The sequence below is a fragment of the Ochotona curzoniae genome, unplaced genomic scaffold, assembly GCF_017591425.1.
Source record: "Ochotona curzoniae isolate NIBS_2020 unplaced genomic scaffold, NIBS_Ocur_1.0 scaffold_1037, whole genome shotgun sequence".
NCBI classification, from domain to species: domain Eukaryota; kingdom Metazoa; phylum Chordata; class Mammalia; order Lagomorpha; family Ochotonidae; genus Ochotona; species Ochotona curzoniae.
Window position 1 is genome coordinate 28,588,629 of NW_024467083.1, and position 26,411 is coordinate 28,615,039.

Here is a 26,411-nt window from a genome sequence, read left to right on the forward strand (position 1 = left end):
GTGTGTGCCAGCAGACTATAGGTGATGCCACTTAGTCTAACCCAGGTCTCCCACAGGGATGGGTGCTTTGGCCTAACCCAGTCATGCCCTCCATTCTCCACATCCCCCACCCCAAACCACTCTGTCTCAGCTCCCTCACCTACGTGTAAGTACAGTGGCTCAGTTTGTGAAAGACCCCAGAAGTCATTCCTTCCATGTCTAACATTCTCTCAGAGGATCACCACTCCAACACATCTTGAGACCCCCTTTCCTAGGCAATCTAAACTCATCCTCAACCTGGATGCCAGAATGGTATGTCCCAGCCTGCAGTTTTCCAACATCCCCATTTATTAAAAAAAAATAAAGAATAGAAAAGAAAAAAGAGCTTGGCTCACTTGATTAATCCTTCCCTTGCAAGTGCTGGGATCCCATATGGGCACTGTGTCCTAGCTTCTCACCGTCTCATTCAGCTCCCTGGTTAGGGCCTAAGAGAACAGTGGATAGCCCAAAACCTTGGGACCCTGCATCCATGTGGGAGACCCAGTTTTGGGTGCTCCTGGCTTTGGATTTACTTAGCTCTGGTCATTGTGGCTGTTTGGGGAGTGAGCCAGCAGATGGAAAAATCTTTTTCTCTCTCCTTCTCTTTGTAAATCTGTGTTTTCAAGAAATAAATATTTAAAAGGAAAAGAAAAAGCAACAGGTGGGGTTAGAATGCCCGCTAGCTACTGGCTCACCTCTCCCAGCAGTGCGACACTTGCCTAGGCACAAAGCAACCTAGACAGTTGTCTACAAATGGAAAGGTTGTGTCTTAATACAGGCAAGGCTGTCTTTGGGAGTTATCACAGTGCAGACTATGAGCTATCAAACCATCCCTTGATCTTGCTGTGTAATTTGCTTCTTAGAGATGGAACACTCTTGTTTTGACTTACGCTTGTTTTATTGTTTTATTTTCTTATCAGTTGAGGAATTACTTGTAGTTCAAATTAAATAAGAACATTTCATACTTTCCACATTAGTTATTACCTGAAATAAAAAAAAAAATAATAAAGCTTAATAGGAGTCTTCTATCAGGCCTTGACGATAAATACTGGGTTGGGTTGGAAACTAGGTGCTGAGGGAGACCAAGTGGAGGCTGCGTGTGCTGAGGAGGACTGGTTACGGGGGTGAACTACAGAATGTAAAGATGCAGGGATATTGGTACCATACAGGCAAAGTCTCCTAAGTATACAGCTACCCTGTGGTGTAGGACTCAGGGCCCTGCCACTTTGTGACGTTAGCAGTCCTGCTTCCTGCTGCTGCAGGTGAGTTAGCTACATGCCTGCCAGACGCTCCTCAGCTGCGACTCACTCTCCCCTCTACTCATCAGGGAAAAATAAACAACTTCCCCAGGTCCCAGCAAGGGACAGATTTAATTCACAATAAGCTAGTTATAGCAAAGAGAGGAAACACTTTGTAGGAAATTCTTCTATATCCATAGCCTATTCCTTTCAAATAGGAGGCTAATGCCAAAGACAGAGACTGGTGTTGAGAAAGCCAATGGGTTGCTTAGATGACAACCAGGACTGTGGGCAAATTGTTGTGTCAAGGGGCTAAGGACTAGAGAAATCAATACAACGCAGGTGAAACCTGGGCAGGATTTTAATGAGAGATAGTTTGTACTGCGTCACAGACTATAGGGAATGCAGAGGGAGGGCTTCCAGTGGGAGGAAGCTGAACAAATGCTGGAGGCTGAGGATTACTTTGGGACAGCAACAAGGCTTTGCAGAAAGTGTCTGGTAAATGTCCTTGTATCAAATAGATGTTTAAAGAGAAAACACAGTAGTGACTGAAAGAATACAGTTTAGTTCTCCTGCTAAGGAAACAACACGTAGGCAGTCCCCCTGCCCTGACTGAGAACCACAATGATAGGTGGGCTCAGGAGGCTGTAGGCAGCACTGCCTTTCTACCCTCTTGTTCCACAGCTGACTGTGGCAGAGAAGGCAGACTGTGACAGTGGCCTCACAGTGCGATCTTGATCGCTTACCTCTGGAGACAGGATTACTAGAAACAGGGAGTCTCTCGTATTTTTCCCGCAGGACTTTGTTTTCATCATACAACTGAACAATGGAACCCAGGACCTGCCAGTACAGGTTGGAGGTGCATCCTGTGCCAGACAAGAATTACAATTCAGAAAAGTGACTTTCATTTTCATAAGAAAATGCTTCCTGTTAGTTCTAAGATCGTCCATTGTGGGGTATACTGCCAGGTTAACAGGGCACAAGCATAATTGTCCCAACATTCCCAACAAATGCCAGCACATTCCCATGTACTATGATAACCAGTGGCTACAATATGAAGTTTTTACATCGAACACCATTGTCTTGCTTTATAAGGACGGGTAACTATTGTCCAGGCCCAGCCCAATGATGTGGATTGATCACCCTATATGAAAATGATCTGAGGTGAGTTGAGGGATGAGGAAGATGAAGAACCTTAAGATCAAACAAATTCTGGGCCTGGTGCTATGGCGCAGTGGTTAAGGTCCTCGCCTTGCACGCCTGGGATCCCATATGGGTGCCGGTTCTAATCCCAGCAGCCCCGCTTCCCATCCAGCTCCCTGCCTGTGGCCCGGGAAAGCAGGGCCCTGCACCCGTGTGGGAGACCTGGAAGAGATCTTCCTCTCTGTCTCTCCTCTCGGTATATCCACCTTTCCAATGAAAATAAAATAAAACCTTTTTAAAAAAAAAGATCAAACAAATTCTTAGGAACAAAGAGAAATGAAGACAGAGGGAGGCAATGTGAATGGAAGCAAGGAAATTACTGAATAGGGGCTCAGCAATCTGGGTTTTCTTGAATGAAAATCATATATGTAGACAGAGGATAGCCAGTGCACACAGGTGGAGTCACAGCTACAGGTGTGGAAGTTAGATGGCTCTAGGACAGGTATAGCTTAGCTTGGGCAAAGTCTCTACCTAAGCCTATTTAGCCATGTATGAAATAGCAATGAAGGAACCTGTACAAACTCTGTAGGTAGATCCCATGTAAGCATTGAGTGAAGTAAAAGATATATCAAGGGGCTTGAACTCTGTGAGGCTTACCCCAAACATGCCCACCGAAATATATGCATTGCCAGAATGAGACCAACATATACCTTTTGTACCATTGTCTCTGTTCAGGCTGCTTAGATGGAATTGCATCCTGTGTCTCAGGCAGTCATTGATGACCATGGCCTCCTTGAGCTGATACCGCACTATTTGGATCTCATCTTCTGCAGCCATTGCATCAGGACATGAAATGAGATAGAAGATGAAGAGTCCTGTTACAAATGCGCTGCCCAGGGTTGCTGAACAAGATCCCTGCCTCTCACTGTCCCTCTGCCAATGTCATTTTCTCACCAGGGAGCACCAGGCACCTCCCTTCAAGCCCTTCAGAATGGTCAGGTGCAGATACATTTACAGGGCTACCTGCTGCACAGGCATAGGAGGTGTGAGAGAGGTAAATGACAGGTGCACAAACACGGAAGGCCTCCAGTAAGGCCAGACTGCTCTTACACTGTGGCCACCTCCTCAGGGTGGCTTCTAGGAACTAAGGGACCCCTTCTGCTCTACCAAATTGCTCTCCCAGAACAGTGTAAGAGATGGTGAACACTTTGCTTTGCACTACAAGGTGAAAAGTGCAACAGAAATGGGGACACATTTTGTGGAATGAAAATCTGAGTAATAAAAGGCACTTACTTATACCTCTCACTGGAAAAAGAGGTTGGAAGACAAATCTGACATGATTTACATTACTATACAATAGTAATTTGTAAATAGGGAGGGAAAGAATATATTCTCTTGCCAAGATTTTCAACTAATGATGCAGACTTCTCCTAAAGGAAAGTGATAGTTAAGTCAGATGAGAAAAAAGACGTGTTTGTTTCTATCCACACCCAGTGATGCTGTTATTCAAGAGGAGTACTCACGGCTTGCATCCCCAGCAGGGGTGGCTTGTGCATCAGTCAGGACAGTATGGCTACTGGAAGGTTGTGCAGAGTTCTGCTGTCCAGAGGGAGTCAAGTACCGTTCATCTAATGAGTCCTCCAGCACTTGGTTCATTATCTGCTCTTGGTTCTCCCTGTTTACCAGATGGGAAAGGCATGAGGAAAGATTTAACCAAGGCAACCTGGAATCAAAACATCATTATAGATTCTGATCTGAAGCTCATGGAAGAGGCATCAAAACCAGAGAATCCATCTTACCAGAAAGGAAGTGTAACAATCCACTTGTGACTAGGGTAGAGTGTGTAGAGTGTGCTTAGAGATGGGGGTACAAGAGAGCAACAGGTGCTTAGTGCACTTACTCAATCATGTGTATGAAGAATCAGACCTAAGCACTACCCTAAGATAAACTGAAGGTATACAGAGACCTAAACCAGTGAGTTGAAGAGAGTAAATCAAGCATGGTATGTAATATTATATGTATTGGGTCAATTAAGGTTGGTTGCTGAGACAGCTTAACCTCCCAGGAGTCATCCACCTCTTAGATTTCTCCAAATATGTGATCTGATTTTTCATTTTTCAAGGTAGTTTTCTGATTATAAGCATAAAATAATGTCAGGAAAAGTTGGTAAAAACAATAGTCATTTCAAAATTGCATTTAAATCACAAATGGGTTAAAGTTACCTTGCAGAAACCAGGGAACACTGTTCATTTTACCTTTCAGTCAGGATGACTAGTTAAGGGCCTGACAATGCGGCTGCTAAAGTCCTCACCTTGAATGCACTGGGATCCCATATATATGGACGCCAGTTCTAATCCCGGCAGCTACACTTCCCATCCAGCTCCCTGCTTGTGCCCTGGGAAAACAGTTGAGGAGCCTTGGGACTCTGCACCTGTGTGGGAGACCTGGAAAAAGTTCCTGCCTCCTGGCTTCGGATCGGCACGCACGCTCACTTGGGGAGTGAATCATCGGGCGGAAGATCTTCCTCTCTGTCTCTCCTCCTCTCTTGTATATCTGACTTTCCAATAAAAATAAAATAAATCTTAAAAAAAAGGATGACTAGTTAACTCTATTTGAGAAATTGCTAATAAATATGTGCAATATAAGATCGGTTAATACAAGAAGTGACCATTGAAAATCATTATATCCCTGTAAATAGAATGAATAAAAGAGGTTCATTCAAAAGTTTCTAGTGTAACAATTTTGACCTCTAAGCTTTCTCTCTTTCTTTAGTTTTTAAAAATATTTATTTTATTTTATTGGAAAGGTAGGTTTATAGAAAGAAGGAGAGACAGAAAAGTTTTCTAGCCACTGGTTTGCTTCCCAAATGGCCATAAGGGTTGAACATGAGCGTATCCGAATCCAGGAGCCAGGAGCCTCTTTTAAGACTCCCACATATGTATATGGTCCCAAGGCTTTGGACCATCCTTCACTGATTTCCCAGCCACAAGCAGGGAGTTGGATAGGAAGTGGAGCTGCTGGGATAAGAACTGGTGGCCATATGGAATGCCAGCACTTGCAGGCAGATGATTAGCTAATTGAGCCATCATACCAGGTCCAATTTTTGAGCCATTTTCTGGAATTCTGTCTATATACACTCACTCTATAATCAGCCATCTCATTCAGAGTTACCTGTGGGCCAGTGTCTCTTGTCTGTCTCTGTATTTTTTACCATTGTGATTCTCTGCAAAGCAAAAACAAAACCAAGTGAGAGATGAAGCATTTCATTCCCAAACATTGCAATTATGGTGTCTGTATGATCAGAGACATAATATTCAATTATTCAGAAATCTCTATGAGAATTCTACCCAAGATGCTGGTTTCACCTCTTCAGAAGTACCTTAGAGGGATTTCCTTGGCCCATGCACAGGGTGTTCCTGATGCCATTTACAAAATGTGGAAATGTGTTTTGTTCCCAGTTGATAGGATTATTTCCAGTTGCCTTCTGTATTTCCTCAGTTGGAACCTTTATTCCCATTCCAAACCTGCTTATTAGAACATGGTTGTGTTTCACTCATGCTCTTTTGCAGAGCCCACAGGAAATTACATATGTTTACTAATCAAGTAAAAGCATTGTTTTCCAGAAATAATGATTTGTTTTTATTGCTAGGCAGGGTCACAGAAAGAGAAGTTGAGACAGAGAGGTGGTGATCCTCATCTACTGGTTCACTCCTTTCACATTACAATGGATTAACTTTGGGCCGGGAGTGATGGCTTAGTGGCTAAATTCTCACCTTGCACCATATGGGTGCTTGTTCATGTCCCGGCAGGTCCTGCTTCCCATCCAGCTCCCTGCTTGTGGCCTAGGAAAGCAGTAGACAATAGCCCAAAGCCTTGGGACCCTGTTCCCATGTGGGAGACCTAAAAGAAACTCCTGGCTCCTGGCTTTGGATTGGCTCAACTCTAGCCATTGTGGCTACTTGGGCACCATTTTGTGTTCCAGCTGCTCCGCTTCCCATCCAGTTTCTTGCTTGTGGCCCGGGAAAGCAGTGGAGGATAGTTCAAAGTCTTGGGATCCTGAACCTTCATGGGAAACCAAGAAGAAGCTCTTGGCTTGTGACTTTCATGTTGGGGCCCTTTGGGGAGTGAACAAATGGATGGAAGATCTTTTTGTCTCTTCTCTCTGTGAATATGATCTGCTTTCCAATAAAAAGAAATAAATCTAAAAAAAAAAAAAGTTGAAGGCAGAAGCCTTAGAAAAAACCTAGATGAAACTTTTAAAAAAGATTTATTTATTTTTATTACAAAGTCAGATATATAGAGAGGAGAAGAAACAGAAAGGAAGATCTTCTGCCTGATGATTCATCCCCCAAGTGAGCGATCCATCCCTGCCACAAGCAGGGAGCTGGATGGAAAGTGGAGTTGCCGGGATTGGCACCCATATGGGATCCCAGTGCGTTCAAGGCAAGGACTTTAGCCACTAGGCCACACCACTAGGCCCCACCACCAGGCCCTAGAAAAAACCTAGATGAAACTTTAACAGATGAAGAGGAAGTAATGTCTTTGATTTTGAAGAAAGATTAATGAGTTTTTACACCTAAAAATAAGGAGGATCCCAAATGATAATCGGAGACAAGAAAAGATGGAAGAAAACTCAACAGAGCATCAGTCAGCTGTGGGAATTTCAAACCACCCAATGGATCATAGCTGTAACTGGTGACTTTGAAGAGACATAAACATAAGAAAGAATATGGTACATATGTGCCATAGTTTTTCAAATTTAATTAGAATGCTAAGAAACTCAGTGTAGTAAAATAATATAAAAAGCTAAAGTTTGGGCCAGGCGCGGTGGCGCAGTGGTTAAAGTCCTCGCCTTGCACGCCTGGGATCCTATTTGGACGCTAGTTCTAATCCCAGCAGCCCCGCTTCCCATCCAGCTCCCTGCCTGTGGCCCGGGAAGGCAGTCGAGGACGGCCCAAAGCTTTGGGACCCTGCACACCCGCGTGGGAGACCCGGAAGAGGCTCCTGGCTTCGGATCAGCATAGCATCGGCTGTTGCGCTCACTTGGGGAGTGAATCATCAGACGGATCTTCCTGTCTGTCTCTCCTCTCTGTATATCCGCCTTTCCAATAAAAATAAAACAAATCTTTAAAAAAAAAAAAAGCTAAAGTTTGCCCCAGCTGTAGGCAGCTGCCTAGGTTGCCTTATACCCAGGCAAGTAATATGTTGCTAGGAAAAAAACAGCCAATAGCTGGGGAGCATTCTGGGCCCAATTAATACCAACTCTGTGTTAACTATACCAGAGTGCAAACATTGCTGCCTTCTTTATTTAAAAAAAATATATGTGAGGATTGCCACATGGTGCAACACAGCAGGGGCAGAGGACTCTGGGGCTGGGATGAAATACTTTGGTCTTCAGGTTGTGGGATGAGCTGTAGATTATCTGAGGAAGGGGGTCTGAGAATGTGTTGGAGGGGGTGCCCCGAGGTCAAACAAGGAAGCAATGACTTTTGGGGTATTTCACAGAGTGGGCTACTGCATTCGCAGATAGATAAGGGAACTGAGATGGAGAGGAGAAGCCATAAGGCATATCCGACTCAGTCTAAGGCACACACCCACGTGGGATACCTGGGTTGGGCTAAGTAGCTTCATCTCCACCCTCTGGTTACGTGGTAGCTGGAGCTTGGGGATATGCCTTGCTAGGCTAAGTCTCAGTACCCATCCATAAGTGTTGAGGCAGGGGGATGGTCCATGTTATGCAGGGCTGCATCTGCATCCAGAACATGAGAGCACTGAATCTGGAGGCAAATTCTTTAGGGGATTTGTAGTCTCACTTTTCTATGACAATAACACTCACCAGTTTCCAGGAGAGATAACGGCTGATGATGGACCTGGCCAGGGCAGACTGCAGAACTCACACTGACATGCACAGGAGATTGACCTGGAAGGAGGCCAGCTTGGGCCAGGCCTCAGTACCTACTGGCATGCATCAGAGCCAAGATAGGGTGTGGGCCACATTGGGCTGAGGTGCAGCATCTGCTGGCTCACATTACAGCCAGGGCTGGGGATAGGCCAGGCTGGGATGGGCTGTTGTCAAATGCTGAGACCGGGAGCGGACCATGCCAGGCTGAGTTGAATACCCACCACACAGTAGTATGCATACTAAGCACCATACACAAAATGAAAAGAATAAACTATGATGGCTACTTTAAGTTTTCCTCCTTCCTTTGGAGGGCTTGGGAGGAAGAAGTGATTTCAGAATCCGTGGTCAACTTACCCAAAGTGAGTTTTCTGCCAAGGCTCTCTGCCAGCTGGCTCGCTTGGACCAATTGCTCACGGAGTATCTGTCCATGGTGGCTGGCAATGCCAGTGCTCCTGATGAGGCCCTCAAAAGCCTTGGTTGTGTTCTTCATATGCTGGACAAAGAGGTGACAGGCACCCCACCCTTCCTGTAGCTTTTGCTGCAAGTGGGCCAGTTCTCCAACCTGAGCCTGAATTGGTGAAGCTTGTTCCCTAAGGTGAGGAAGAAGAATAAATGTAAGAGTGGCTGAGAGCTGCAGGAGTTTCAGCAGAGCCATCCATCTTTTAGAGCAGCCCAAGGCAAATTCCTGTGCAATTTGTGTGACCTGCCTCTGGAGGGGAAATAGGGCACAGCCATGAATTTGTTTTTACTGACTGGTTTAAGATTCCCTTCAGATCAAACCTGTAGGTGAACAGCAGCATTAGACCAAAGGTGCCAGGAACAGACATGTTGGGGAAGTACATAACCGAAAGGTGAAAAGAAGTCCAAAAAGGATAACGAAGGAAATATTTATGTGGTAACAGGAAGATAAGGACAACCAGTAGAAAAGCAATTAAGAGTAATTGAGTTTGAGACAGAATTGCATCACTCTCTGTGAGATTTCCTTACTTTTTAATTATTTCTCACTGGTCCCAGTGTAGGATGTAGCTCTCTAAGGATGGAGACAGTGCCATGTGTTATTCAATGTTGAGGTCTCAGTAGAGGGCAAACATGGGCACTCAGTGAATGCTTAGAACCATAAACCCTGAAGCTTGACTGAGCATTTATGCTCACCTATCCATCTGATGCCTGAATAGCCACTCTCCTGTCAGCTAAATAGGAATTTGCAGACTGCAAAATTCTATTCATGGAAATCCTAGAAAGTGTTGAAGTAGTCGAGGTCTGTAATAAGATGGACACAGCACTTCAGACCTATACCCCTTCAGTGTACTATGTTTATTTTGCACATTTAAGCTTCTAAGACAAATTTAAAAATGTTTAGAAAGACAGTTTAAACACAACAATCTACTCTGTTTGAAAATCTCTAAGAGTGGCAGTGAGAAGTTTAATAGTTCATTTTCTGGGCAATAACTATTCAATTGTTCACCAATCCAATAGCTCCATAATTTTTTTTTTTAATCTTGAAGAGTTATTTGGAGAAGTTTAAAAAACTCTCTTCTAGAACAGTGCATTATTGATAATCACTATTAAGATTTAAAAAATGGAGAAAGTATAAAGAGAAAGTAATTCCTTATTGAGATTTTCCTGTGTGTCAGATTGGTCCCAACTACTTGTAATCATGTGTTTCATCTTCATGACCCTCTGAGGCTGTTACAGTCAGTGCCTTGCTTTTACAGATGAGAAAAGCCCAGAAACGTTAAGAAAACTTAACACACACCTGAAAATCATACTGCCATATTCCAAATCAGGCTTTGTCTCCACTTTATTGCTAGGTTACTTCATGGAGAAGCTCACAGACCTACCTAATCTACTGCCCCATTCATGGGCTGGGTCTGATTCTGCCATGTGCATTTCCACCCTTCTCCCAGCACAAACCTACCCTGTACTCATGCCCACTGACACAGTAGCAATGCCTTCCCACACAGAGCCCTCCTTACCCCAGCCTTGCAGCTGACTGAGTCTCTTCCGAGTCGGGCTTATCTTCCAGCACGGATGCAATGAGGTCTCTGTACCGCTCACACTCTGAGGAAACAGAGATGGGCCCTCCTCAGAGCACAGGTGGCCACGCTGCTGAGGGAGGAGGCACGGCACACTCAGAGCACACAGGAGCCCAGCATCAGACTCCGTGCAAGGATTCTCACATCTTTATTCCTGGTCTTCTCCGAGTTGGGCTTCATGCTGGAGATAAGTACTGAGAAGCTTCTGCACAAATACAGCAACTTGACCAGAGAATTCACTGGAACAATGCAAGGCCAGAACTCACGACTCTGAGTCACAGGTCATGCAATCAACAAGCCCTTTAGCTTCCTCAGCAAAACCTCAGCCTGGATCCTGAAACAGGGATTTCCTGGGTTTGGGAGATCACCAAGGACTGTAGGACTGATGGTTCTCTTGTGTTTAGCTTCAGTCATCCATCCCCAAAGATTTTGAAGACTTAAAAATCTCTCTTGAAGGGGGAGGGTTTGGGGAATCCCAGAGCCTATGAAACTGTCACATAACGCAATGTAATTAATAATAATAATAATAAAATAAAGATGGGTACAAAGCAAAAAAAAAAAAATCTCTCTTGGGGCAGGCATGATGGCTCAATGGGCTAATTCTCCACATGCAAGCATTGGCATCCCATATGGGCACCAGTTTATCCAGGCTGCTCCACTTCCAATCCAGAACCCTACATATGACCTTCGAGAGCAGCAGAATTGACCCAGAGCCTTTGAGCCCTACATTCTTGTGGGAGACCTAAAAGAATCTCCTGGCTCCTGGCTTTGGATTGGTTCAGCTCTAGCTGTTGTAGCCTTTGCGGACTGAATCAGTGTATAGAAGATCTTTCTCAATGTCATTCCATCTCTCAGCAAATCTGTGTTTCCATAAACAAACAAATAAGTAAATCTTTTTAAAAAATCTCTCTTGGGTTGGGCATTGTGGTGTGGCTGTTTAACCTTCTCATAGCCCAATGTTTCATGTCAGAGCACTGGCCCTTGTCCTGGCTTCTCAACTTCCAAACTTGCTGCCTGTTAGTGACCTGGGAAGGCAGTGGGATATGGCCCAATCCTGGGTCCAAGCCACTCATGTGAAGACATAAGCTTTTAATTATCTCAAAGAAAGATGGATACTACATAATCCTTGCTTGGTGTCACCAGCCCTGACTGTTCCATTCCTTTGAAATAAACTAAGGGTTGGAAGGTCTCTCTCTTTCTGTTTTTCCGTCTCATTTCGCCTTCTTTCTCTCTGTGTGTGTCTCCTGCTCTGTCACTCTGTCTTATACCAAATATATAAACAAAAAGTGTTTTTAAACTAAGAAGAATTTATTTTTCAGTTATAGTTTTTGAGAAAAAAATTAGGAGGTTGGAGCTTTTGAAGGAAGAGGAAAGAACAGATGCACAATATCTTTCATCCACTGCTACCCCAAAATATCCCCAACTGCCATAGTTGGGCATGCCAAAGGCATGAGTCTTGGTCTCCCACAAGGAGTGTAGAGACCTAAGTACTTGAACCACAAATTGCTCATTCTCAGGGTGCGCATTTGCAGGTAACAGAAACCAGGGCTTATTTTCACTTTTTTTTTTTTTAAAAAAAAATGAGATCCACCAACCCCTCATTCACTTTCCAAATGCACACAGAGCCAGGTCAGGGCAAAGGCTGAAAGCTGGAAATCCATCTGGTCTCACATGTGGTCATCAGAGACTCAAGTACTTGAGCACCATCTTTTGCTTCCAGGTCCATTAGCAGGAAGCCAGATCAGAGAGCAAAGGCAAGACTGTATCTCAGGTCCTGCCACATGGAATACGGGCACCTCAGGTGGCAGTAAAGCACACTGAGCCATGGCACCTGCTCCGGGGAGCCAACTTAAGTCAGACATTTCTAGGTGTGGTGGGCTTTGTGACAGCCTAACTGCTGGAAAACATCTACTCCTAATGTAGTGCAATTTTAACAAATGGAATAAAAAAAATTCTTATCTTAAAGTTTATTTTGCACTTCTTTTAAAAGGAGGCTTACTTTTTGGGCCTGGCACGATAATGTAGTGACTAAAATCCTCGCCTTGAGAGTGCCAGGATCCCATATGGGTGCCAGTTCTAATCCCGGCAGCCCCGCTTCCCATCCAGCTCCCTAATCCCGGCAGCCCTGCTTGTGGCCTGGGAAAGCAGTCAAGGAAGGCCCAAGGCCTTGGCACCCTGCACCCACATGGGAGACCCGGAAGAGCTCCTGGCTCCTGGCTTCAGATTGGCTCAGCTCCAGCTGTTGCACTCACTTGGGGAGTGAACCATCAGACAGAAGATCTTCCTCTCTGTCTCTCCTTCTCTTTGTCTCTCCACCTTTCCAATAAAAATAAAATGAACCTTAAAAAAAGATTGGTAGCTATTAAAAAGGACACTTTACTTTTTACTCTTCTGTGTGTAACAATAGGTGTATCACTATTTGGAAGGATCCCACGTATATGTGTTGATTGAGAAACAATAGTAGAAATTTGAAAGCAACCAATTTTGGTGTGAGCACTTGCTCTCCTCTAATAACTCTGCCACTTAGGTCATTGCAACCTCCCACTTCCTTTTATTACTAACACATTCCAGACTTTGCAATGGATTCCAAATGGCAGAACTGACTGTAGAGAGACAAGAGCCGGTGCCTATACCAGCCTGTCTTGCTATTGAGACTGGCAGTCTTACTGTACTTGGCCTTGTTGCCATGCTGGTCATGTGTCAAGGTCACACCCTAGACTCAACTTACCCTTGCTTGCTGTCTGCAAACTTTGTATTCATGGAAACACAAAAGGGACATTACAGATCAGATTCTCCTGGAGAGCCTGAACACAACCAGAGAATGAGGAAAGGCTTTTTTGAACTCAGTGGGGGAAAAATGTTCTGGAGTCTTCATGGCTTCCTTCTTTGTCGGCTATAGACGTCTCAGCTCTAGAAGCCTGTGACTCAGTGGGGAACAGGTTTCCCTATGCTCCCATAGGGCAGAAAGGGAACTAGTGCTTCTTTCTGGTCAGGTGAAGCTGATTGTAGGTGGATGTTTAGTAAAAGTTTGATTCGAATCCTGACACACTTGAGTGGCCAGGCACGCCATGTGTTCATAGAAGCTGACATACATTCCCAAGAGAAAAATGGGCGATATAGTGACTCCCTACCTCGTCCCTGCAAACTTAATCCTTTGTGTTTCAGTTTTCTCAACTTTTGCATATTGAGGATAGAATACACACATCTACTGTCTAGGAAAAAGTCAGAGAAAATTCCCTCTGAGGAAGGAGAGGGAAGACTGGAGTGCAGAGGGCTCCCTTTCCCTGAGGAAGACAAGCCACCGTTTGTGAGTTGGGTAGCCACGGCGCTGGGGGACTCACCATGTTTCTGCAGGTGGTTGGCCAGGAAGAAAGCAGTAGCTCTGGCCGTGAGGTATCTCTCTTTCAGGTCGCGGAGGTTCTGCTTGCTCTCCTCCAGCTTGGAGCGCAAGCAGTAGTAGGTGTGCAGGGCACTGCTGTCAGCCTCTGCCCCAGAAACAGTGCTGGGAGGCGTGGCCATGATGGAAGCTTGTGCTCAGAGTAGAGCCAGAGCCTGGGCGGGAGAAACCAGCACAATGAAGGGATGGTCCACGGCTGTCTTGCTTAGTAACTTCTTAATTATCATTCAAATATACAATTATGATAAGTGAATTTTATGGTATGTAAATAACGTCTCCATAACCTACCTCCACTTCTAAAAGTGTATTTCAAGAGCTGTTAAAGCATGCAAAATAGGTTCATAACTTACTTTTGGGAAACACCGTGTAAGCCTCCACAACGCTGGCACTCCTTAGACACAAAAGTAAGGCACAAGGTGCCAGAAGGCAGAGCCGAAGGCACGGCCGCAGCCACAGAATCCCACAGGAGTGAGGGCGGTGGACGAGCGTGCCAGGTAACGGCGTGACGTCACAAGAGCAGATTCAGAAGGTGGGGATGTCATGGACCCTCACGAACCTCCGTGTTCCAGTTGCCAAAGCCAGCCTGGTGCCCGAGGCCTCTGTTTTCTCCTGACCACCACCAGAGGGCACCACCCAGCCAGCAGCGAATCTCACTATTTGTGCACCAGGGGACCACACCACAGCTCTGTATTCCTAAAACCTAGGCATAGCTCCACTGTTTCTTCTTCTGAGAGCACACACAACATAAAAGCATTCAATGTTTTTTTTTTTTTTTAAAGAATTCAGTGTTTTCCAAGTTGTTTTTCTTGTTTTTTTAATCTCTTTTTAAAAAAGATTTATTTGGTCAATCTTCCATCTACAAATGCTAGCTTCCCATATAGGCACTGCTTTGTGTCCTAGCTGCTCCACTTCCCATTCAGCTCTTTGTGGGCTGGCAAAACAGTGGAGGTTGACTCAAGGCCTTGGGAACATGCACTCGTGTGAGAGACTCAGAAGAAGTTCCTGGCTACTGGCTTTGGATCAGCTCAGCTGTGGACATTGCAGCCATTTGGAGAGTAAACCAGCAGATGGAAGATTTTTTTCCCCTCCTTTTCTTTGTAGATCTGCCATTTCAATAAAAATAAATATTTTTCTTAAAGGGCTTATTTTTATTGGAAAGGCAGTTTTACATAGAATTTAGAGATATCCAGGGCTTGAGTCTGCAGAGGACACCTGGGATTCCAGGGTTGAAGGCAGAGGATTAGTCTGTTGAGCCACAGAGCCAGCAGCAATGTGTTTTTTTGTTGTTGTTGTTTTTTCTTGTTGTTGTTGTTGGGGCTTTGTTTGTTTGTTTGTTTTATCTTTTACTTAGTTGATTCGGATGTGAAGGGTAAAGGGCTTGGGGAAAGTGGGTAAGAACATTGTTTCCACATTCTCTTTTTCTCGTCCTACATCTGTGGGAAAAGGAAGTTAGAGAAGCTACACTCAGCCTCTCAACCATCCCAGGGCCCCCGATGTTGGGCATGCTCCAAGGGACCTGCTTAAGTGGTTTTGATAGTCCAACAGTTATGAGTTGCTGCCTATCTCACCACTCCAAGCACGATGAAATCTCTCCAGAACCCACTGGCTGACATAATCCACCTTGGAGTCTCTGTTTGCCCAGATATTCACTGCCAACATTTGGCTGGGGTAGTTGACCGATTTGTTCTGTCCTCATTCCTCTGTTATGGTACCAGGGGTCCTCTGCAGTTTCTAAAGTACTGTTGTATCCTCCGTGCGCACCTGGCTATGCTATTGACTGCTCTAAGTCACTGAGGATGCCACTGAGGAGATCTGTTACATGCATTCCACAATTAGACCGCAGAACCTGCATTCCTCTCCATGGTTGGAGTTCTGAGCAGCTTAGTTGGGGGCTCTCCAAAGAAACTTCATCTGAGGAGATCCCAGACCTGATTCTTGTGTATGCTTGTCAATACAGGGTTCAGCATAGTCTGTCAGACAAATCAGCCTACTTGCACACTGCTAATTGCAATTGCTGGGTCAATTTTGTCTCGAGCCCTGTCTTCCATGCAAACTAATAAATTCTGCAGTCCAGCCTGATCCTGTCCACCATACACTCGGCTCCCATGGAAACCAGTGGGAGTTGTTGCCTAGTCAGAGTGACCTGCAATAATCCCTACCAGGCCCACCCCCTGCCCTGGTTCCCATGCTTGCCAGTATGTACAACAGACTGGACCAGTCTGTCCCACATCCCATTCAGCCTTCATGTGTCAATGGGTGTTGAAGCCTAGTTCAACCCATCCAGCCCTACTATCCAGCTCACATATATGTTGGTAGCTGCCACTCTGTCTAGTCATGCCTACCCCTAGTCTTGGTTCTTGTGCTCACCAGTGGGAGTGGCAACCTAAGAGGGAGGTGCCCACTGTTTCCCTACTGGGTCTACTCCCACTCCTGTATTTTGCACTCTCCAGTTTATTTAAACAGAATTAGCCTTCACTGCCAGCATCTGCCCTTGATGCTGTGGCAAAGTCCAAACAACCCACACGCATTTGGACTTACGCATGTACCAACTGGAACAGTCAACCCAGCCTGGATTTCCCCCAATCCAGCTCACATTGCAGGCCAGCAGGTGTTGTAGCCCTACCCAACCTGGCCTGCCCCCAATGCCTCTCATGCTCATCAGTGGGAATACTGGTCCAGCAGGGGAGCCCCAAGCAGCCCCACTACAATGTTCACTCCCTACACCCTGTGTCTCACATGCGCTGGTTGAGTATTGCAGCCCATTCTGGTATGGCCTGCCTCACACTACCATTTGTCAGTGGGTCCTGTAGCTTGATCTGGCCTGGCCTGGTCCCCATCCTCCCCAGATCCAGCTCACATTGGTGGGGGCTATAGCCTAGCCTAGCCCAAGCCCAGCCAGCCACCTGTCCCAGCCCTAAATGTAAACTGGCTGGTATTGTGGCCCAACCCAGCATGATCCATACACTGTTCTGGTTCTCAGGTTTGCCAGCAGCTGATATAAACTGGCCCAGCCTGGCTCATCCCAGTCCTGAGCCAAATGTATGCTGGTGGGTACCATTACCTGGCCTGGTCTGGACTGCTCCCTGTCTTGGTTCTTGTGCTCACCTGCAGGGACTGTGTCCCAATAGAGAAGTTGCCAAGCTCCTCCATCAGAACCTCTCCCAATACAAGATCTTACGCACACCAGTGGGTCCATGGGCCAGTCCTACTTAGTCCACCTCCTGTCCTAGCCAGAACCGTGGCCATTCCTGACTAGCTCTCACTCATTCTGGTTCTTACTGTTGTGTTGGGTGCTACAACCCAGCCAAGCCTGGTCCACACCCAGTCACAGCTCACACATTGCTCAGCAGGGGCAGACCTAGCTCAGCCCATCCTATACTCATCCTGGTTCTCACAAGTATCAGTGGGTGCTAGAGTCTGGTCCAGTATTACATACCTTAGACCCAGTTCATACTCATGCTGAGGGAGACTGCAGCCATGTCCAGACCAGACAGAAGCCACCAACTCAGGCCCTTGTACTCATCAGTGGGAACCACAACCCAGCCAGGGTGTCTGTCCACTTAGCTCCCCAGCCAGGCCTGTTCCCAGCCATAGATGTCACATGTGCCAGTGGTTTTCTGACACAGCTTGGCATAGTCCCACACTTGTCTTGGCCTTTGCCTTTGGATGCTACAGCTTGGCCTGACCTAGCTAGCCTACAGTTCCAATTCTCACTAGCAGGTGCTGAAACCTGGCCCTGCTCAGTCTGTTCCCATCCCTGCCTCATGCAAAGTGGCAGGTACGGTAGCCTAGCCCAGAATGACCTGTATTCAAACCTGGTTTCTGCACTTGCCAGTGTAGTGGGCTAAAGTCTGCTTGGCCTTGCCCAATTCACCCCATTGCAAAACCAACCCACACACTTACCAATGGATAGAGCTACCTTGCCCAGCCTGCCCAACGCCCAGGCCTGGACCATGTGCTCACCAGCAGGAGCTATGACCCATTAGGGGAGTTGCCCAGGTTCCCTCACTTGGCTCACTCCCAGACCCAGATCTCACACATGCCAGCAGGTGCCAGGCCCCCATCTGGCACAGACTCCATCCCAGCCTTTTTATGTTGCGGCCTGACCCACCCCACACTCTGTTTTAGGGTGCACATGTGGGTGCTGCAGCCTGAACCTGCCCAGTCTATTCCCAGCCCATTACCCATGAGTGTTGGTGGATTCCATAGTAATGCCCAGCTGAAGCCCTCACCACCCCATTTCTGAAGCTAAGCCGTGGGACTTATATTCCCATAGGGTTAGGCCCACATATCCCCCACTGAATCTACCCCTGGGCATGGTTCTCTTGCGTGCTGGTTAGTATCATGGCCCTGCCTAATATGACCTGCCCACTGTTCTGACACTCTCTGTCAGGTACCGGGCTCTACCCCTGCCAGACAGCCCCCCAGTCATAGCTTGCATGTGGGCTGGCATGTGGTGGTCAGCAATGTTCCACTAACAAGCCCATCTCAGGACTCCCATGTGGGCTGGTGCCAGAGTCTGACCCATAAAGATCTTGAGGGTTCTCCCCTCTAAACCACCAGGTTTCAGTCCCCTCGCTTATCTGCAAGTACAGTGAACTTGTTGTTGGAAGTCCTTCTGGAGTCATTCCTCATTTACATTTACAGTGATGTTTTCCCAGGGATGTCCCTCAGCAGTAATTCCTCATCTGGCCACAAATCTGCAGGTCATTGCTCTCCCTCACCTGTGCAATCCTCCAGTCTCCCTGTAAATCCACAACCCCAAGTCCCTAGAGCACACTGCCAGACCTGGGTGGGGAAAGAAGCCTCCTCCCCTACCCTCTATAGCCGCCGGGGCCTGCATGGGCAGCCGTCGGACCTGGGTAGGGGAAGATTTTTTCAAGACTTATTTATTTTTACTAGAAAAGCAGATTTACAGAGAGAAGGAGAGACAAAGATCTTACATCTGTTGGTTTACTTCCCAAATGGCCACAACGACCAGAGCTGATCATCAAGACAGAACAGAAGGATCATCAGTCAAACTCAGACAAACTTCGTAATAAGAGTGATCCCGTTCCAGGAAGTCTGTGCTGCAGAAATACTACCACGTGTGGCGACAGAATGATGACAACAACATTGCAGGTCACCCTAGAAGTCACACAGGGGGATGCAAATCATGGACAAAACAGAAATCCTGAGTGTTCAGGGAGGGTCCCACGGATCACACCTGTATGGGCCATCTCATGAACCCGAAGAAAGTGAGTGTCGTTCTCTCTGGGCGTGGAATGATGCGTTGGATGTGAAACACAAAAACAGCGCTAAAACGCAGTACTCTAAAGATAGTGAAAGAAAATGGCTGAATTAACGTGTACGGTGCACTAGCGCTAGGTGGAGCCAGAGCCTTGCAAGAGCCACAGTGCCGGCTCCAAAGCTTGGGAAACCTGTTTGCCTGGGAGGAATCTCAGCGAACAACCCGAAATCTCCCACGCTCAAGGAAACCCTTGCTTCAGAGGGCAGAGGACCGCCCTTGCCGCCTTGCCCGTCGCCTGCTTCAATGCCAGGCCCCAGAGACAGCCGAGGGCGCGTCCCTCTCCGCCGGCGGCGCCTGGACCCGAGGGAGCTGAGCGTGCCTGTGGGCGCGGGTGCGGGCGCTTCCCGCTGGGCAGGCCTCGGGCGCCGCTCGCTCCACCCGGGGCGCTCGGGGGGCCAGGCGGAGCCCGCGGGACGCAGAGAGGAAAGGCGGCGAGGCGAGGCGAGGTGAGGACAAGGACACCTCCCTGGAGTTCTGGATATGGCGTCCTGGCCGGGTGGCCAAAGGAAAACGGTGTTGGTTTGATCGTGGACCTTCAGGGTGTCCCGAGGGAGGCAGGAAGACTGGATGATGCACGGATGCTCGTGGGCGTCGAGGAGTAGTGATGATCCTGAGGGAGTGCCTGCTGGCGAGTTCCAGTAGAGGCTTTTCGAAGCCCTGTCGTCTTCGTGCAGTGATCTTATAGTGGTTAGTACTCTACGTTGTGGCCGCAGCAACCTTGGTTTGTTTATGAGTCACAGTATCTTTGGCTTTTTTTCTCCCTCTTTTGAAAGGAGGATTTAGTTACGGGCTAGGTGGCAGCTCCTCCCGCCCATCCCCGCCCCCAGGCCTGCCCAAACCAGATGTCGCCAAGTCAGGACCACACAGCTCGCCCTGTCCCGATGGCAGCGTGTTCTCACTTGGGACTTCTAGGGACCTGCCGGGCTCCAGCCTGCTCTGAGCAACAGAAATTCTGCCAGCCTACTCTCTGGCCAGCTTCCCACAGCCGGGTGCTCCGTACCCTCTTGCTCCTACAAAGGTTACAAAGACCCTGTAAGCCCCATACCATCTTGGAGGGAGGATCCCTCATTTGTTCAGCGTGGGGAGAGGTTTGTGTGCACAGGAGAAAGGCAAGGATACAGAGCAAGGAAGAACGGGCCTGAACCAGAACACTGATCTGAAAGTGATTTGGGGTGGGACCAGGAGGAGATCAGAGGATGGGTGGTTTGTGCTGGACTCCCGGTCAAACTCATGAGCTAGAAGCACCCAGCCTTCTTCCCCAAACACACACCTGCCCTGTAGGTGTCGGGGAATCCACGTGGTCCCTATCCCAGTGGGTTCTGTGCAGGCTGAGCTGAGAAGGAGCAGGGAAGTTCCTTTGGCAGAAGACGTGTCGGACAGAGCAACACAGCCCTCTGCCTGGCTGGCCCTTGTGGACAGGCTCCCAACAGGGTGGACTCGGGACAGCAGCAAAGGGAACCCCTGAGGGCAGAGAACCCCAGGGTGTCAGAGTCAAGCTGTACCCCAGAGGTCCACCTGAGTGGGACAGCTCTGTTGCCAGTGGAATGCTCCCCTGTGCTGTTGTCATTACCGCCATCTGTGCCCTAGCAGTTGAGTTTGCTCTCCTATTGCCCTTTGCCTTTGCCACTGTGGGGACAAAACCTCTTCTATCCCTCAAGAGGAAGATTTTTCTTGTGGCTCCTCCAGTCATAGAGGCAGGGATCTTACATGATTTACTGGAGGAGCCCTGCCCCATGAGGAGTGTCCTACCCCAAAATCTCAATCTAGTGGAGGCTGAGATTCCTGATGTGGCAGCACCCCTGGGATAACAGGAACTTACCTGTTTGGTTAGGGAAGGTACGCAGCTGCCTCCTGGGAAGTAAGGAGGGTGTCAGGTGCAGTGGGGTGTTGATAGAAGGGCATGCCCAAGCCTTGCTCAAGTGAGTTGCCTGCCCTGTCTTTTTGAGACAGGATGGATGTGTGAGATGACATTCTGTGGTTCCTACAGCCACAAGGCCAGGCCTTGTTTTCACTCAGCAGATTCATCACCCAAGACAAATGCAAGTAAAATGCTTATTGATGTGTCCCTGCTGGTCTAGTGGCTAGGACTGGGCACTTTCATTGTGGAGACTCTGGTTCAGTTCCTGGTCAGGGAACACTTAACATTCCGTCATCTGCAGGAAGTCCTGCAGTCTCCTCGGCAGAGGAGTTCATGTCTTTAGGACACTCATCTACACAACGGAGTTCACATAGCTGCCCAATCTCTGCCACAGATTGAATGGCCTTACGGATCTGCCAATCCCTGGGCATTGCACCCAAGCCCTGGTCTTGGTAGAGCCAACTGATCTTCTTTAGCTGATAGCCCAAGCCAAGTCAGACCACTGAGTTTGCCCTGAGGTTTGTCTGCTGAAATTCCTCAACTCCACCTGCAGGTGACAAGCCTAGTCAGCGTTGGGAAGAGCAGGCTGGAGCTGGAGCAACCTCACTGGGAGCACAATGAGTGTTGGTGAGGACCTGAAGGGCTGTCTTGTTCCTGGTTTGAGCTGTGTGGGGCCAGCTGACACAATAAAGCAGCTTCTGAATCCATATATCACAAGCATCGTCAACACATTACACCTGGACTTGGAGTCCTTAGGTTTCTGGTCAAATCCCCTGTCTCCTTCCTGCTATAGGTGTGCACACCTGTGCCCTCTTCCCTTCCATACTACCAGAAGGTAGGTGCCGGAGACTGATCAGGGCAGACATTAGCAGTCTGAGAAGGAGGGAGACAGCTCTGAACTGAGCAGTCTGGGAGCAAGCACTGCTAGGACATTCTGTCTGCAAGGCAGCAGTCAAGCCCTCAGCTGCAGGTGGCATTCGAAGATGATGAGGTCACAGAGCTTATGTGTTAAGGAAGAATCTTACTCTCCCTCTGGTGTAGGATGACCTCCTGACAGTTAGGGGTTACTTAGCAGTGGGAATGGAGATGTGACCTTAGATGATTGCTTCATAGGTAGAGAAATCGCATAGCATACTCTAAGAAAATAAAAAATGCTGAAAGAACTTGATGAAATTCCGTTCCCTTTTGTAATGAGACCTAACATGATGTACAATCACTCCCCAAGTGAGCGCGACGGCTGTTGCTATGCCAATCTGAAGCCAGGAGCCTCTTCCAGGTCTCCCACGCGGGTGCAGGGTCCCAAAGCTTTGGGCCGTCCTCTGCTGCTTTCCCGGGCCACAGGCAGGGAGCTGGATGGGAAGCGGGGCTGCCGGGATTAGAACCGGCGCCCATATGGGATCCCGGGCGTGCAAGGCGAGGACCTTTAACCACTTGCGCCGGGCCCCTAAGACCATTATTTCTACATTGTTTCCTTCATGTGTCTGAGGTAAAGGGGATTTTAAAGGAGAAGCCCAACCCGATTTCCCAACCACCCCAGGTCCCTGATGTGTGGTATGCTCTGATTCTTTCCAAGTGGTTTTGATAGTTCACCAGTTATGAATTGCTACCAATCTTGCCACTTTAATCAGGATGAAGTCGTTAAAGAATCCACTGATTGACATAGTCCATTTTAGAGTCTCCGTTTGCCCAGGTTTTCACTACCAACATATGACTGAGGTGGTTCATTGACTTGTTCTGTCCTCTGTCTTTTCATGGATACGGGTCTGAGTTTGGCAGTTCGATTGGGGAGATCTCTAAAGAAACTTTGTCTGAGGTGTTCCCAGACCAGATTCTTGTGTGTACTAGCAAGTACAGGGCCCGGCACAGTCTGTTGCCCTGATCAGCTGGACGGAATATCTCCGTCCGATGATTCACTCCCCAGGCGGCCGCAATGGCTGGAGCTGAGCCAATCCGAAGCCAGGAGCCTCTTCCAGGTCTGCCATGCGGGTGCAGGGTCCCAAAGCTTTGGGCTGTCCTTGACTGATTTCCCAGGCCACAGGCAGGAAGCTGGATGAGAAGAGGGGCTGACCGGGATTAGAACTGGCGCCCATATGGGATCCCGGGCATGCAAGGCGGGGACTTTAACCATTGTACCATCGCACTGGGCCCTATCTGCACAATCATAATCATTGCATTATTTCACTTTTTCAATATACTGACACTTTTCATAATTTAAAAAGTGTCATCTCCAAGCGAGTACATGTATGCATGAATTTCAAGTAAATGTTGGGGAATGGGAACTGTGATGCAACAGCTGAAGTCATTGTGTCCTACACCCTACACTGGCACACCCGTTGTAGTGAGTCTTGGCTTCTCCACCTAGGACCTAGCTTTCTGCTAACCCATCTTGGGATGCCACAAATGCTGGCTCAAGTGCTTGGGTCCCTGTTCCCCAGGTGAGACTTAACTGGAGTTTTAGGTTCCTTGCTTTGGTCTGGTTGTTGCCAGCATTTAGGAACTAAAACAAATGGAGAATCTGTCTCTCTCACAAACAGACACACACATGCAAGCATGCACAAGGAGAGAGTGAGTCTCTGCCCTTCAAGAAGATAAAGATACTTTTTAAGTTGCGCCAAAGTAGTCATTATTTTAATTTCATTTTCTAATAACTTTCGAAGTCTCAACATATATATTTAAATCATATTGTAAATTCAGAACCACCTTAAAAAAAAAACCATGGTAAAATGGCAGTGCTAACAGACATAGTATATTGTTAGGCAGTGTTTTTAAATTTTCACAATTATCCAAACTTGATGTGGCTTGCCCTGATTGATCTTTACAAAACTTTTGCAGAATAATTTAAGAAATTCGCACACAGGGCTGGTATTCTGGCAAAATGGATTAAGCTGTCACCTGCAATACTGGCACCTCATATAGGCACCAGTCAGAGTCCCAGCCACTCCACTTCTGATCCAGGTCCCTGCCAATGTGCCTGGGAAAGCAGTGAAGGACAACCCAAAGGCTCTGGCTCCTGACTTTGAACTGGCCAGTTCCCTGCTGCTGCGGCCGTATAGTAGTGAAATGGTGGATGAAGATCTATCTCTGGTGCTCTCTCTGCAATGCCTGCTTTCAAACAAGTAAGAAAAGGGTGTACATTTTTAAAACAAAACAGCTCATGGGGTACAAAAGAAGAACTGAGGGAACATGAGCCAATGGCTTTAGGTCCAGGTCAGCCTATCGATGCATCACACATGGAATGCTTGCTATGGACAAAGCCCCAACCAAAAGCTGGCAAGGAAGAACACAGAGAGTTATCCGCACACCCACTGTCCACTGTCATGCAGAGGACACACCCCCTTCTTTTACCTAAACACTGTGGAAGCAAAACCAGATCTCTGAAGAGAAAAGGAAAGAGGACAGCGCAGACTTCAGCAGGTGAACACGGTGCAACAGAATACATACACGTGTGCAGTGCTCACAGAAGGGAGAGGAATCCTGCCAAGCTCCTCCAGGAAGTTTTACATTCTTAGGATATCAGATTTCCCTACTGATCTGGCAAGTGCCTAAGGAAACATCCCACTGCCACTGCCAGGGAGCCCAGGAGCTCAGCCTGAACTAGAGGGAGGAGGAGAACAGGAGATGGGACGCCTGAGCACACAAGCTCCCAAGCTCAGTGTCTTAGAACGCCACCTGCAGCTGAGGGCTTGACTGCTGCCTTGCAGGCGGAACACCCTAGCAAACTTGGTTCCCAGTACTCTCAGCTCAGAACTGTCTCCCTCCTTCTCCGGCGGCTGATGTCTGCCCCGGATGGTCTCTGGCTCTCAGAGGCAGCATACACCTTTCAGTCTGCAATACCAACAGAAATGTGAGGATTACTCTCCCAGGCCCAACAAGGGAAGAACAGAGATGATTATCGCACCAAAACTGGGTTCTGCCACAGGCACCTGCAAACACCACCTTGCCTTCGCTGAAGAAGAGCAGGGCAGACTGTGTCTGTAATCTTGAGCTCACACAGACTGCTGCAGATGCAGACCAAGGTCAAAGTCTGGGGGTGATGGTCCAGAGGTGGGCTGAGTGTGGACCAAGGCCACAGCCTGGAGGTGCGGCTCTGTAGCTGGGATACGACGTGTCCAGGGCCACAGAACTAGCTAGCTGTGTGCTTTCAGGACAGTCATGAGTCACTCACCTACCGACTTCTGTCTTTGGGTGGTGCTGTGGTTTTCTGATCATCAAGCACTGGCTGGTTAACGTGGATATGGAGCAGGTGGTTGTGGCTATAAAGTGTGTGCCACATGGAATCCTGCAATTTGACTCCCGGTGCCCTTCAATGAAGCAGCTAGCCTGCAGGAATGCATAAACCCCACCCAAGGATACTTGTTTATCACCCCTAAGCCACCTCTCTCCCCTACCCCTGTGTCCCTCCCTGTGTTCATGGCTGAAAGAAGAGGGAAAAAAAAAAAAAAAGGAGAAAGCAGAAGCCGATTTTCCTAAAGTTCAGAGTTCAACTGGAGGACTCCATCTTGCCACATCTACCCTAACCCTAACCCTAACTCCATCTTGCCACATCTACATGGCTAGACGCTGTCCTTTCTGGTCGAGTTGACCCTTGCTTCCTGGCCTCTCTTTTTGCCTTTCTTGAGATTTAGCTCCTGGTAGCATATGTAGTATGTTATGCACTAAAAGTTAATCGCCAATCGTCCCTGGGTGGGCTCGAACCACCAACCTTTCGGTTAACAGCCGAACGCGCTAACCGATTGCGCCACAGAGACACGGACAACGCCTATGCACCCGCCTCCCCAGAGCATGCGCACTCTCCGCGCGCTGGCCCCAGCCGGGCCCGCACCGCCCAGCGCCGCCCCGTCCGCCCACAGGGGCCAGGACGCCCCCGGCAGCACAAAAGCACCCGGGCCTGGAAGAGGGCGCCTCCCGGCAGACAGGGCCGCCCGCCGCGCGGCTGGCCTCTCCCAGGCAAAAATGCTCCTGATGGCGCAGGACGCGCAGGAGACGGGGACAAACCGCCAGAAGCCAAGAGGGGAGCACCAACACCCGCGGGCGTCATCACAGGCATGCTCTCAGTTCCGACACTCAGCTGACAGTTTGTTTTGGCTATTAGTCGTGTTGGTCTTTCCTCGTTTTAGTTCGTTTGTGTTGAGGCTACCTTGGCTTAGCAGAGTAACGCAATCTCGTGCTGTTTTCCGCCTGGTTCTCTCTCTCTCTCTCTCTCTCTCTCTCTCTCTCTCTCTCTCTCTCTCTCTCATTCTCCTGGTACCATCTATTCCCGCAGGGTGTTTAATGCATGTTGACAGCCACTGCTGCTTTGCCCGCTGGTCTCCAAGGTGAACAAGGAAAGAATACTTCTTTACATTTGACTTCTTCAAGGAGCCCCAGGTTGCACTGTAGGACTTTCCCGCTGAGACAATGGTGAAGCCCCTTTGTTGTTTAGGATTGGGAGAGCTGAGCCGAGGGTCCCGCGTGGGTTCCGGGCAGGGATGGTGAACACTCTGGACGGACTAGGAATGGGGCGATCAGAGTCCAGGGTTCCGTGGACTT

At 48.1% G+C, this 26,411-nt stretch overlaps 1 protein-coding gene and 1 non-coding gene across 2 annotated transcripts; both read right to left on the minus strand.

Moving 5' to 3' along the window:
- Positions 1–931: 931 nt before the first annotated feature.
- Positions 932–14,210, minus strand: LOC121168687 (neuroblastoma breakpoint family member 6-like protein). Its single transcript, XM_040999005.1, has 9 exons — positions 14,085–14,210; positions 13,679–13,889; positions 10,278–10,362; positions 8,659–8,891; positions 5,571–5,625; positions 3,923–4,074; positions 3,110–3,226; positions 2,003–2,122; positions 932–1,002 (listed from the first exon to the last, which is right to left on the minus strand). Exons 2-9 carry the CDS (start codon positions 13,854–13,856, stop codon positions 992–994), a joined length of 951 nt encoding a protein of 316 aa, XP_040854939.1. The 5' UTR covers positions 13,857–13,889; positions 14,085–14,210; the 3' UTR covers positions 932–991.
- An 11,346-nt stretch (positions 14,211–25,556) lies between these two features.
- TRNAN-GUU lies at positions 25,557–25,630 on the minus strand. Its single transcript has one exon. It is a non-coding gene; the product is annotated as a tRNA-Asn (tRNA).
- Between the last annotated feature and the right edge of the window lie 781 nt (positions 25,631–26,411).

Excerpts from the sequence above, each read along its gene's own strand:
- LOC121168687 (XM_040999005.1), bottom strand. The coding sequence starts at position 13,856 with ATGGCCACGCCTCCCAGCACTGTTTCTGGGGCAGAGGCTGACAGCAGT. Across the intron at positions 10,363-13,678 it reads CAACCACCTGCAGAAACATG|AGTGTGAGCGGTACAGAGAC; the intron begins GTGAGTCCCCCA and ends CTGTTTCCTCAG. Across the intron at positions 2,123-3,109 it reads CAGAGACAATGGTACAAAAG|GATGCACCTCCAACCTGTAC; the intron begins GTATATGTTGGT and ends TGTCTGGCACAG.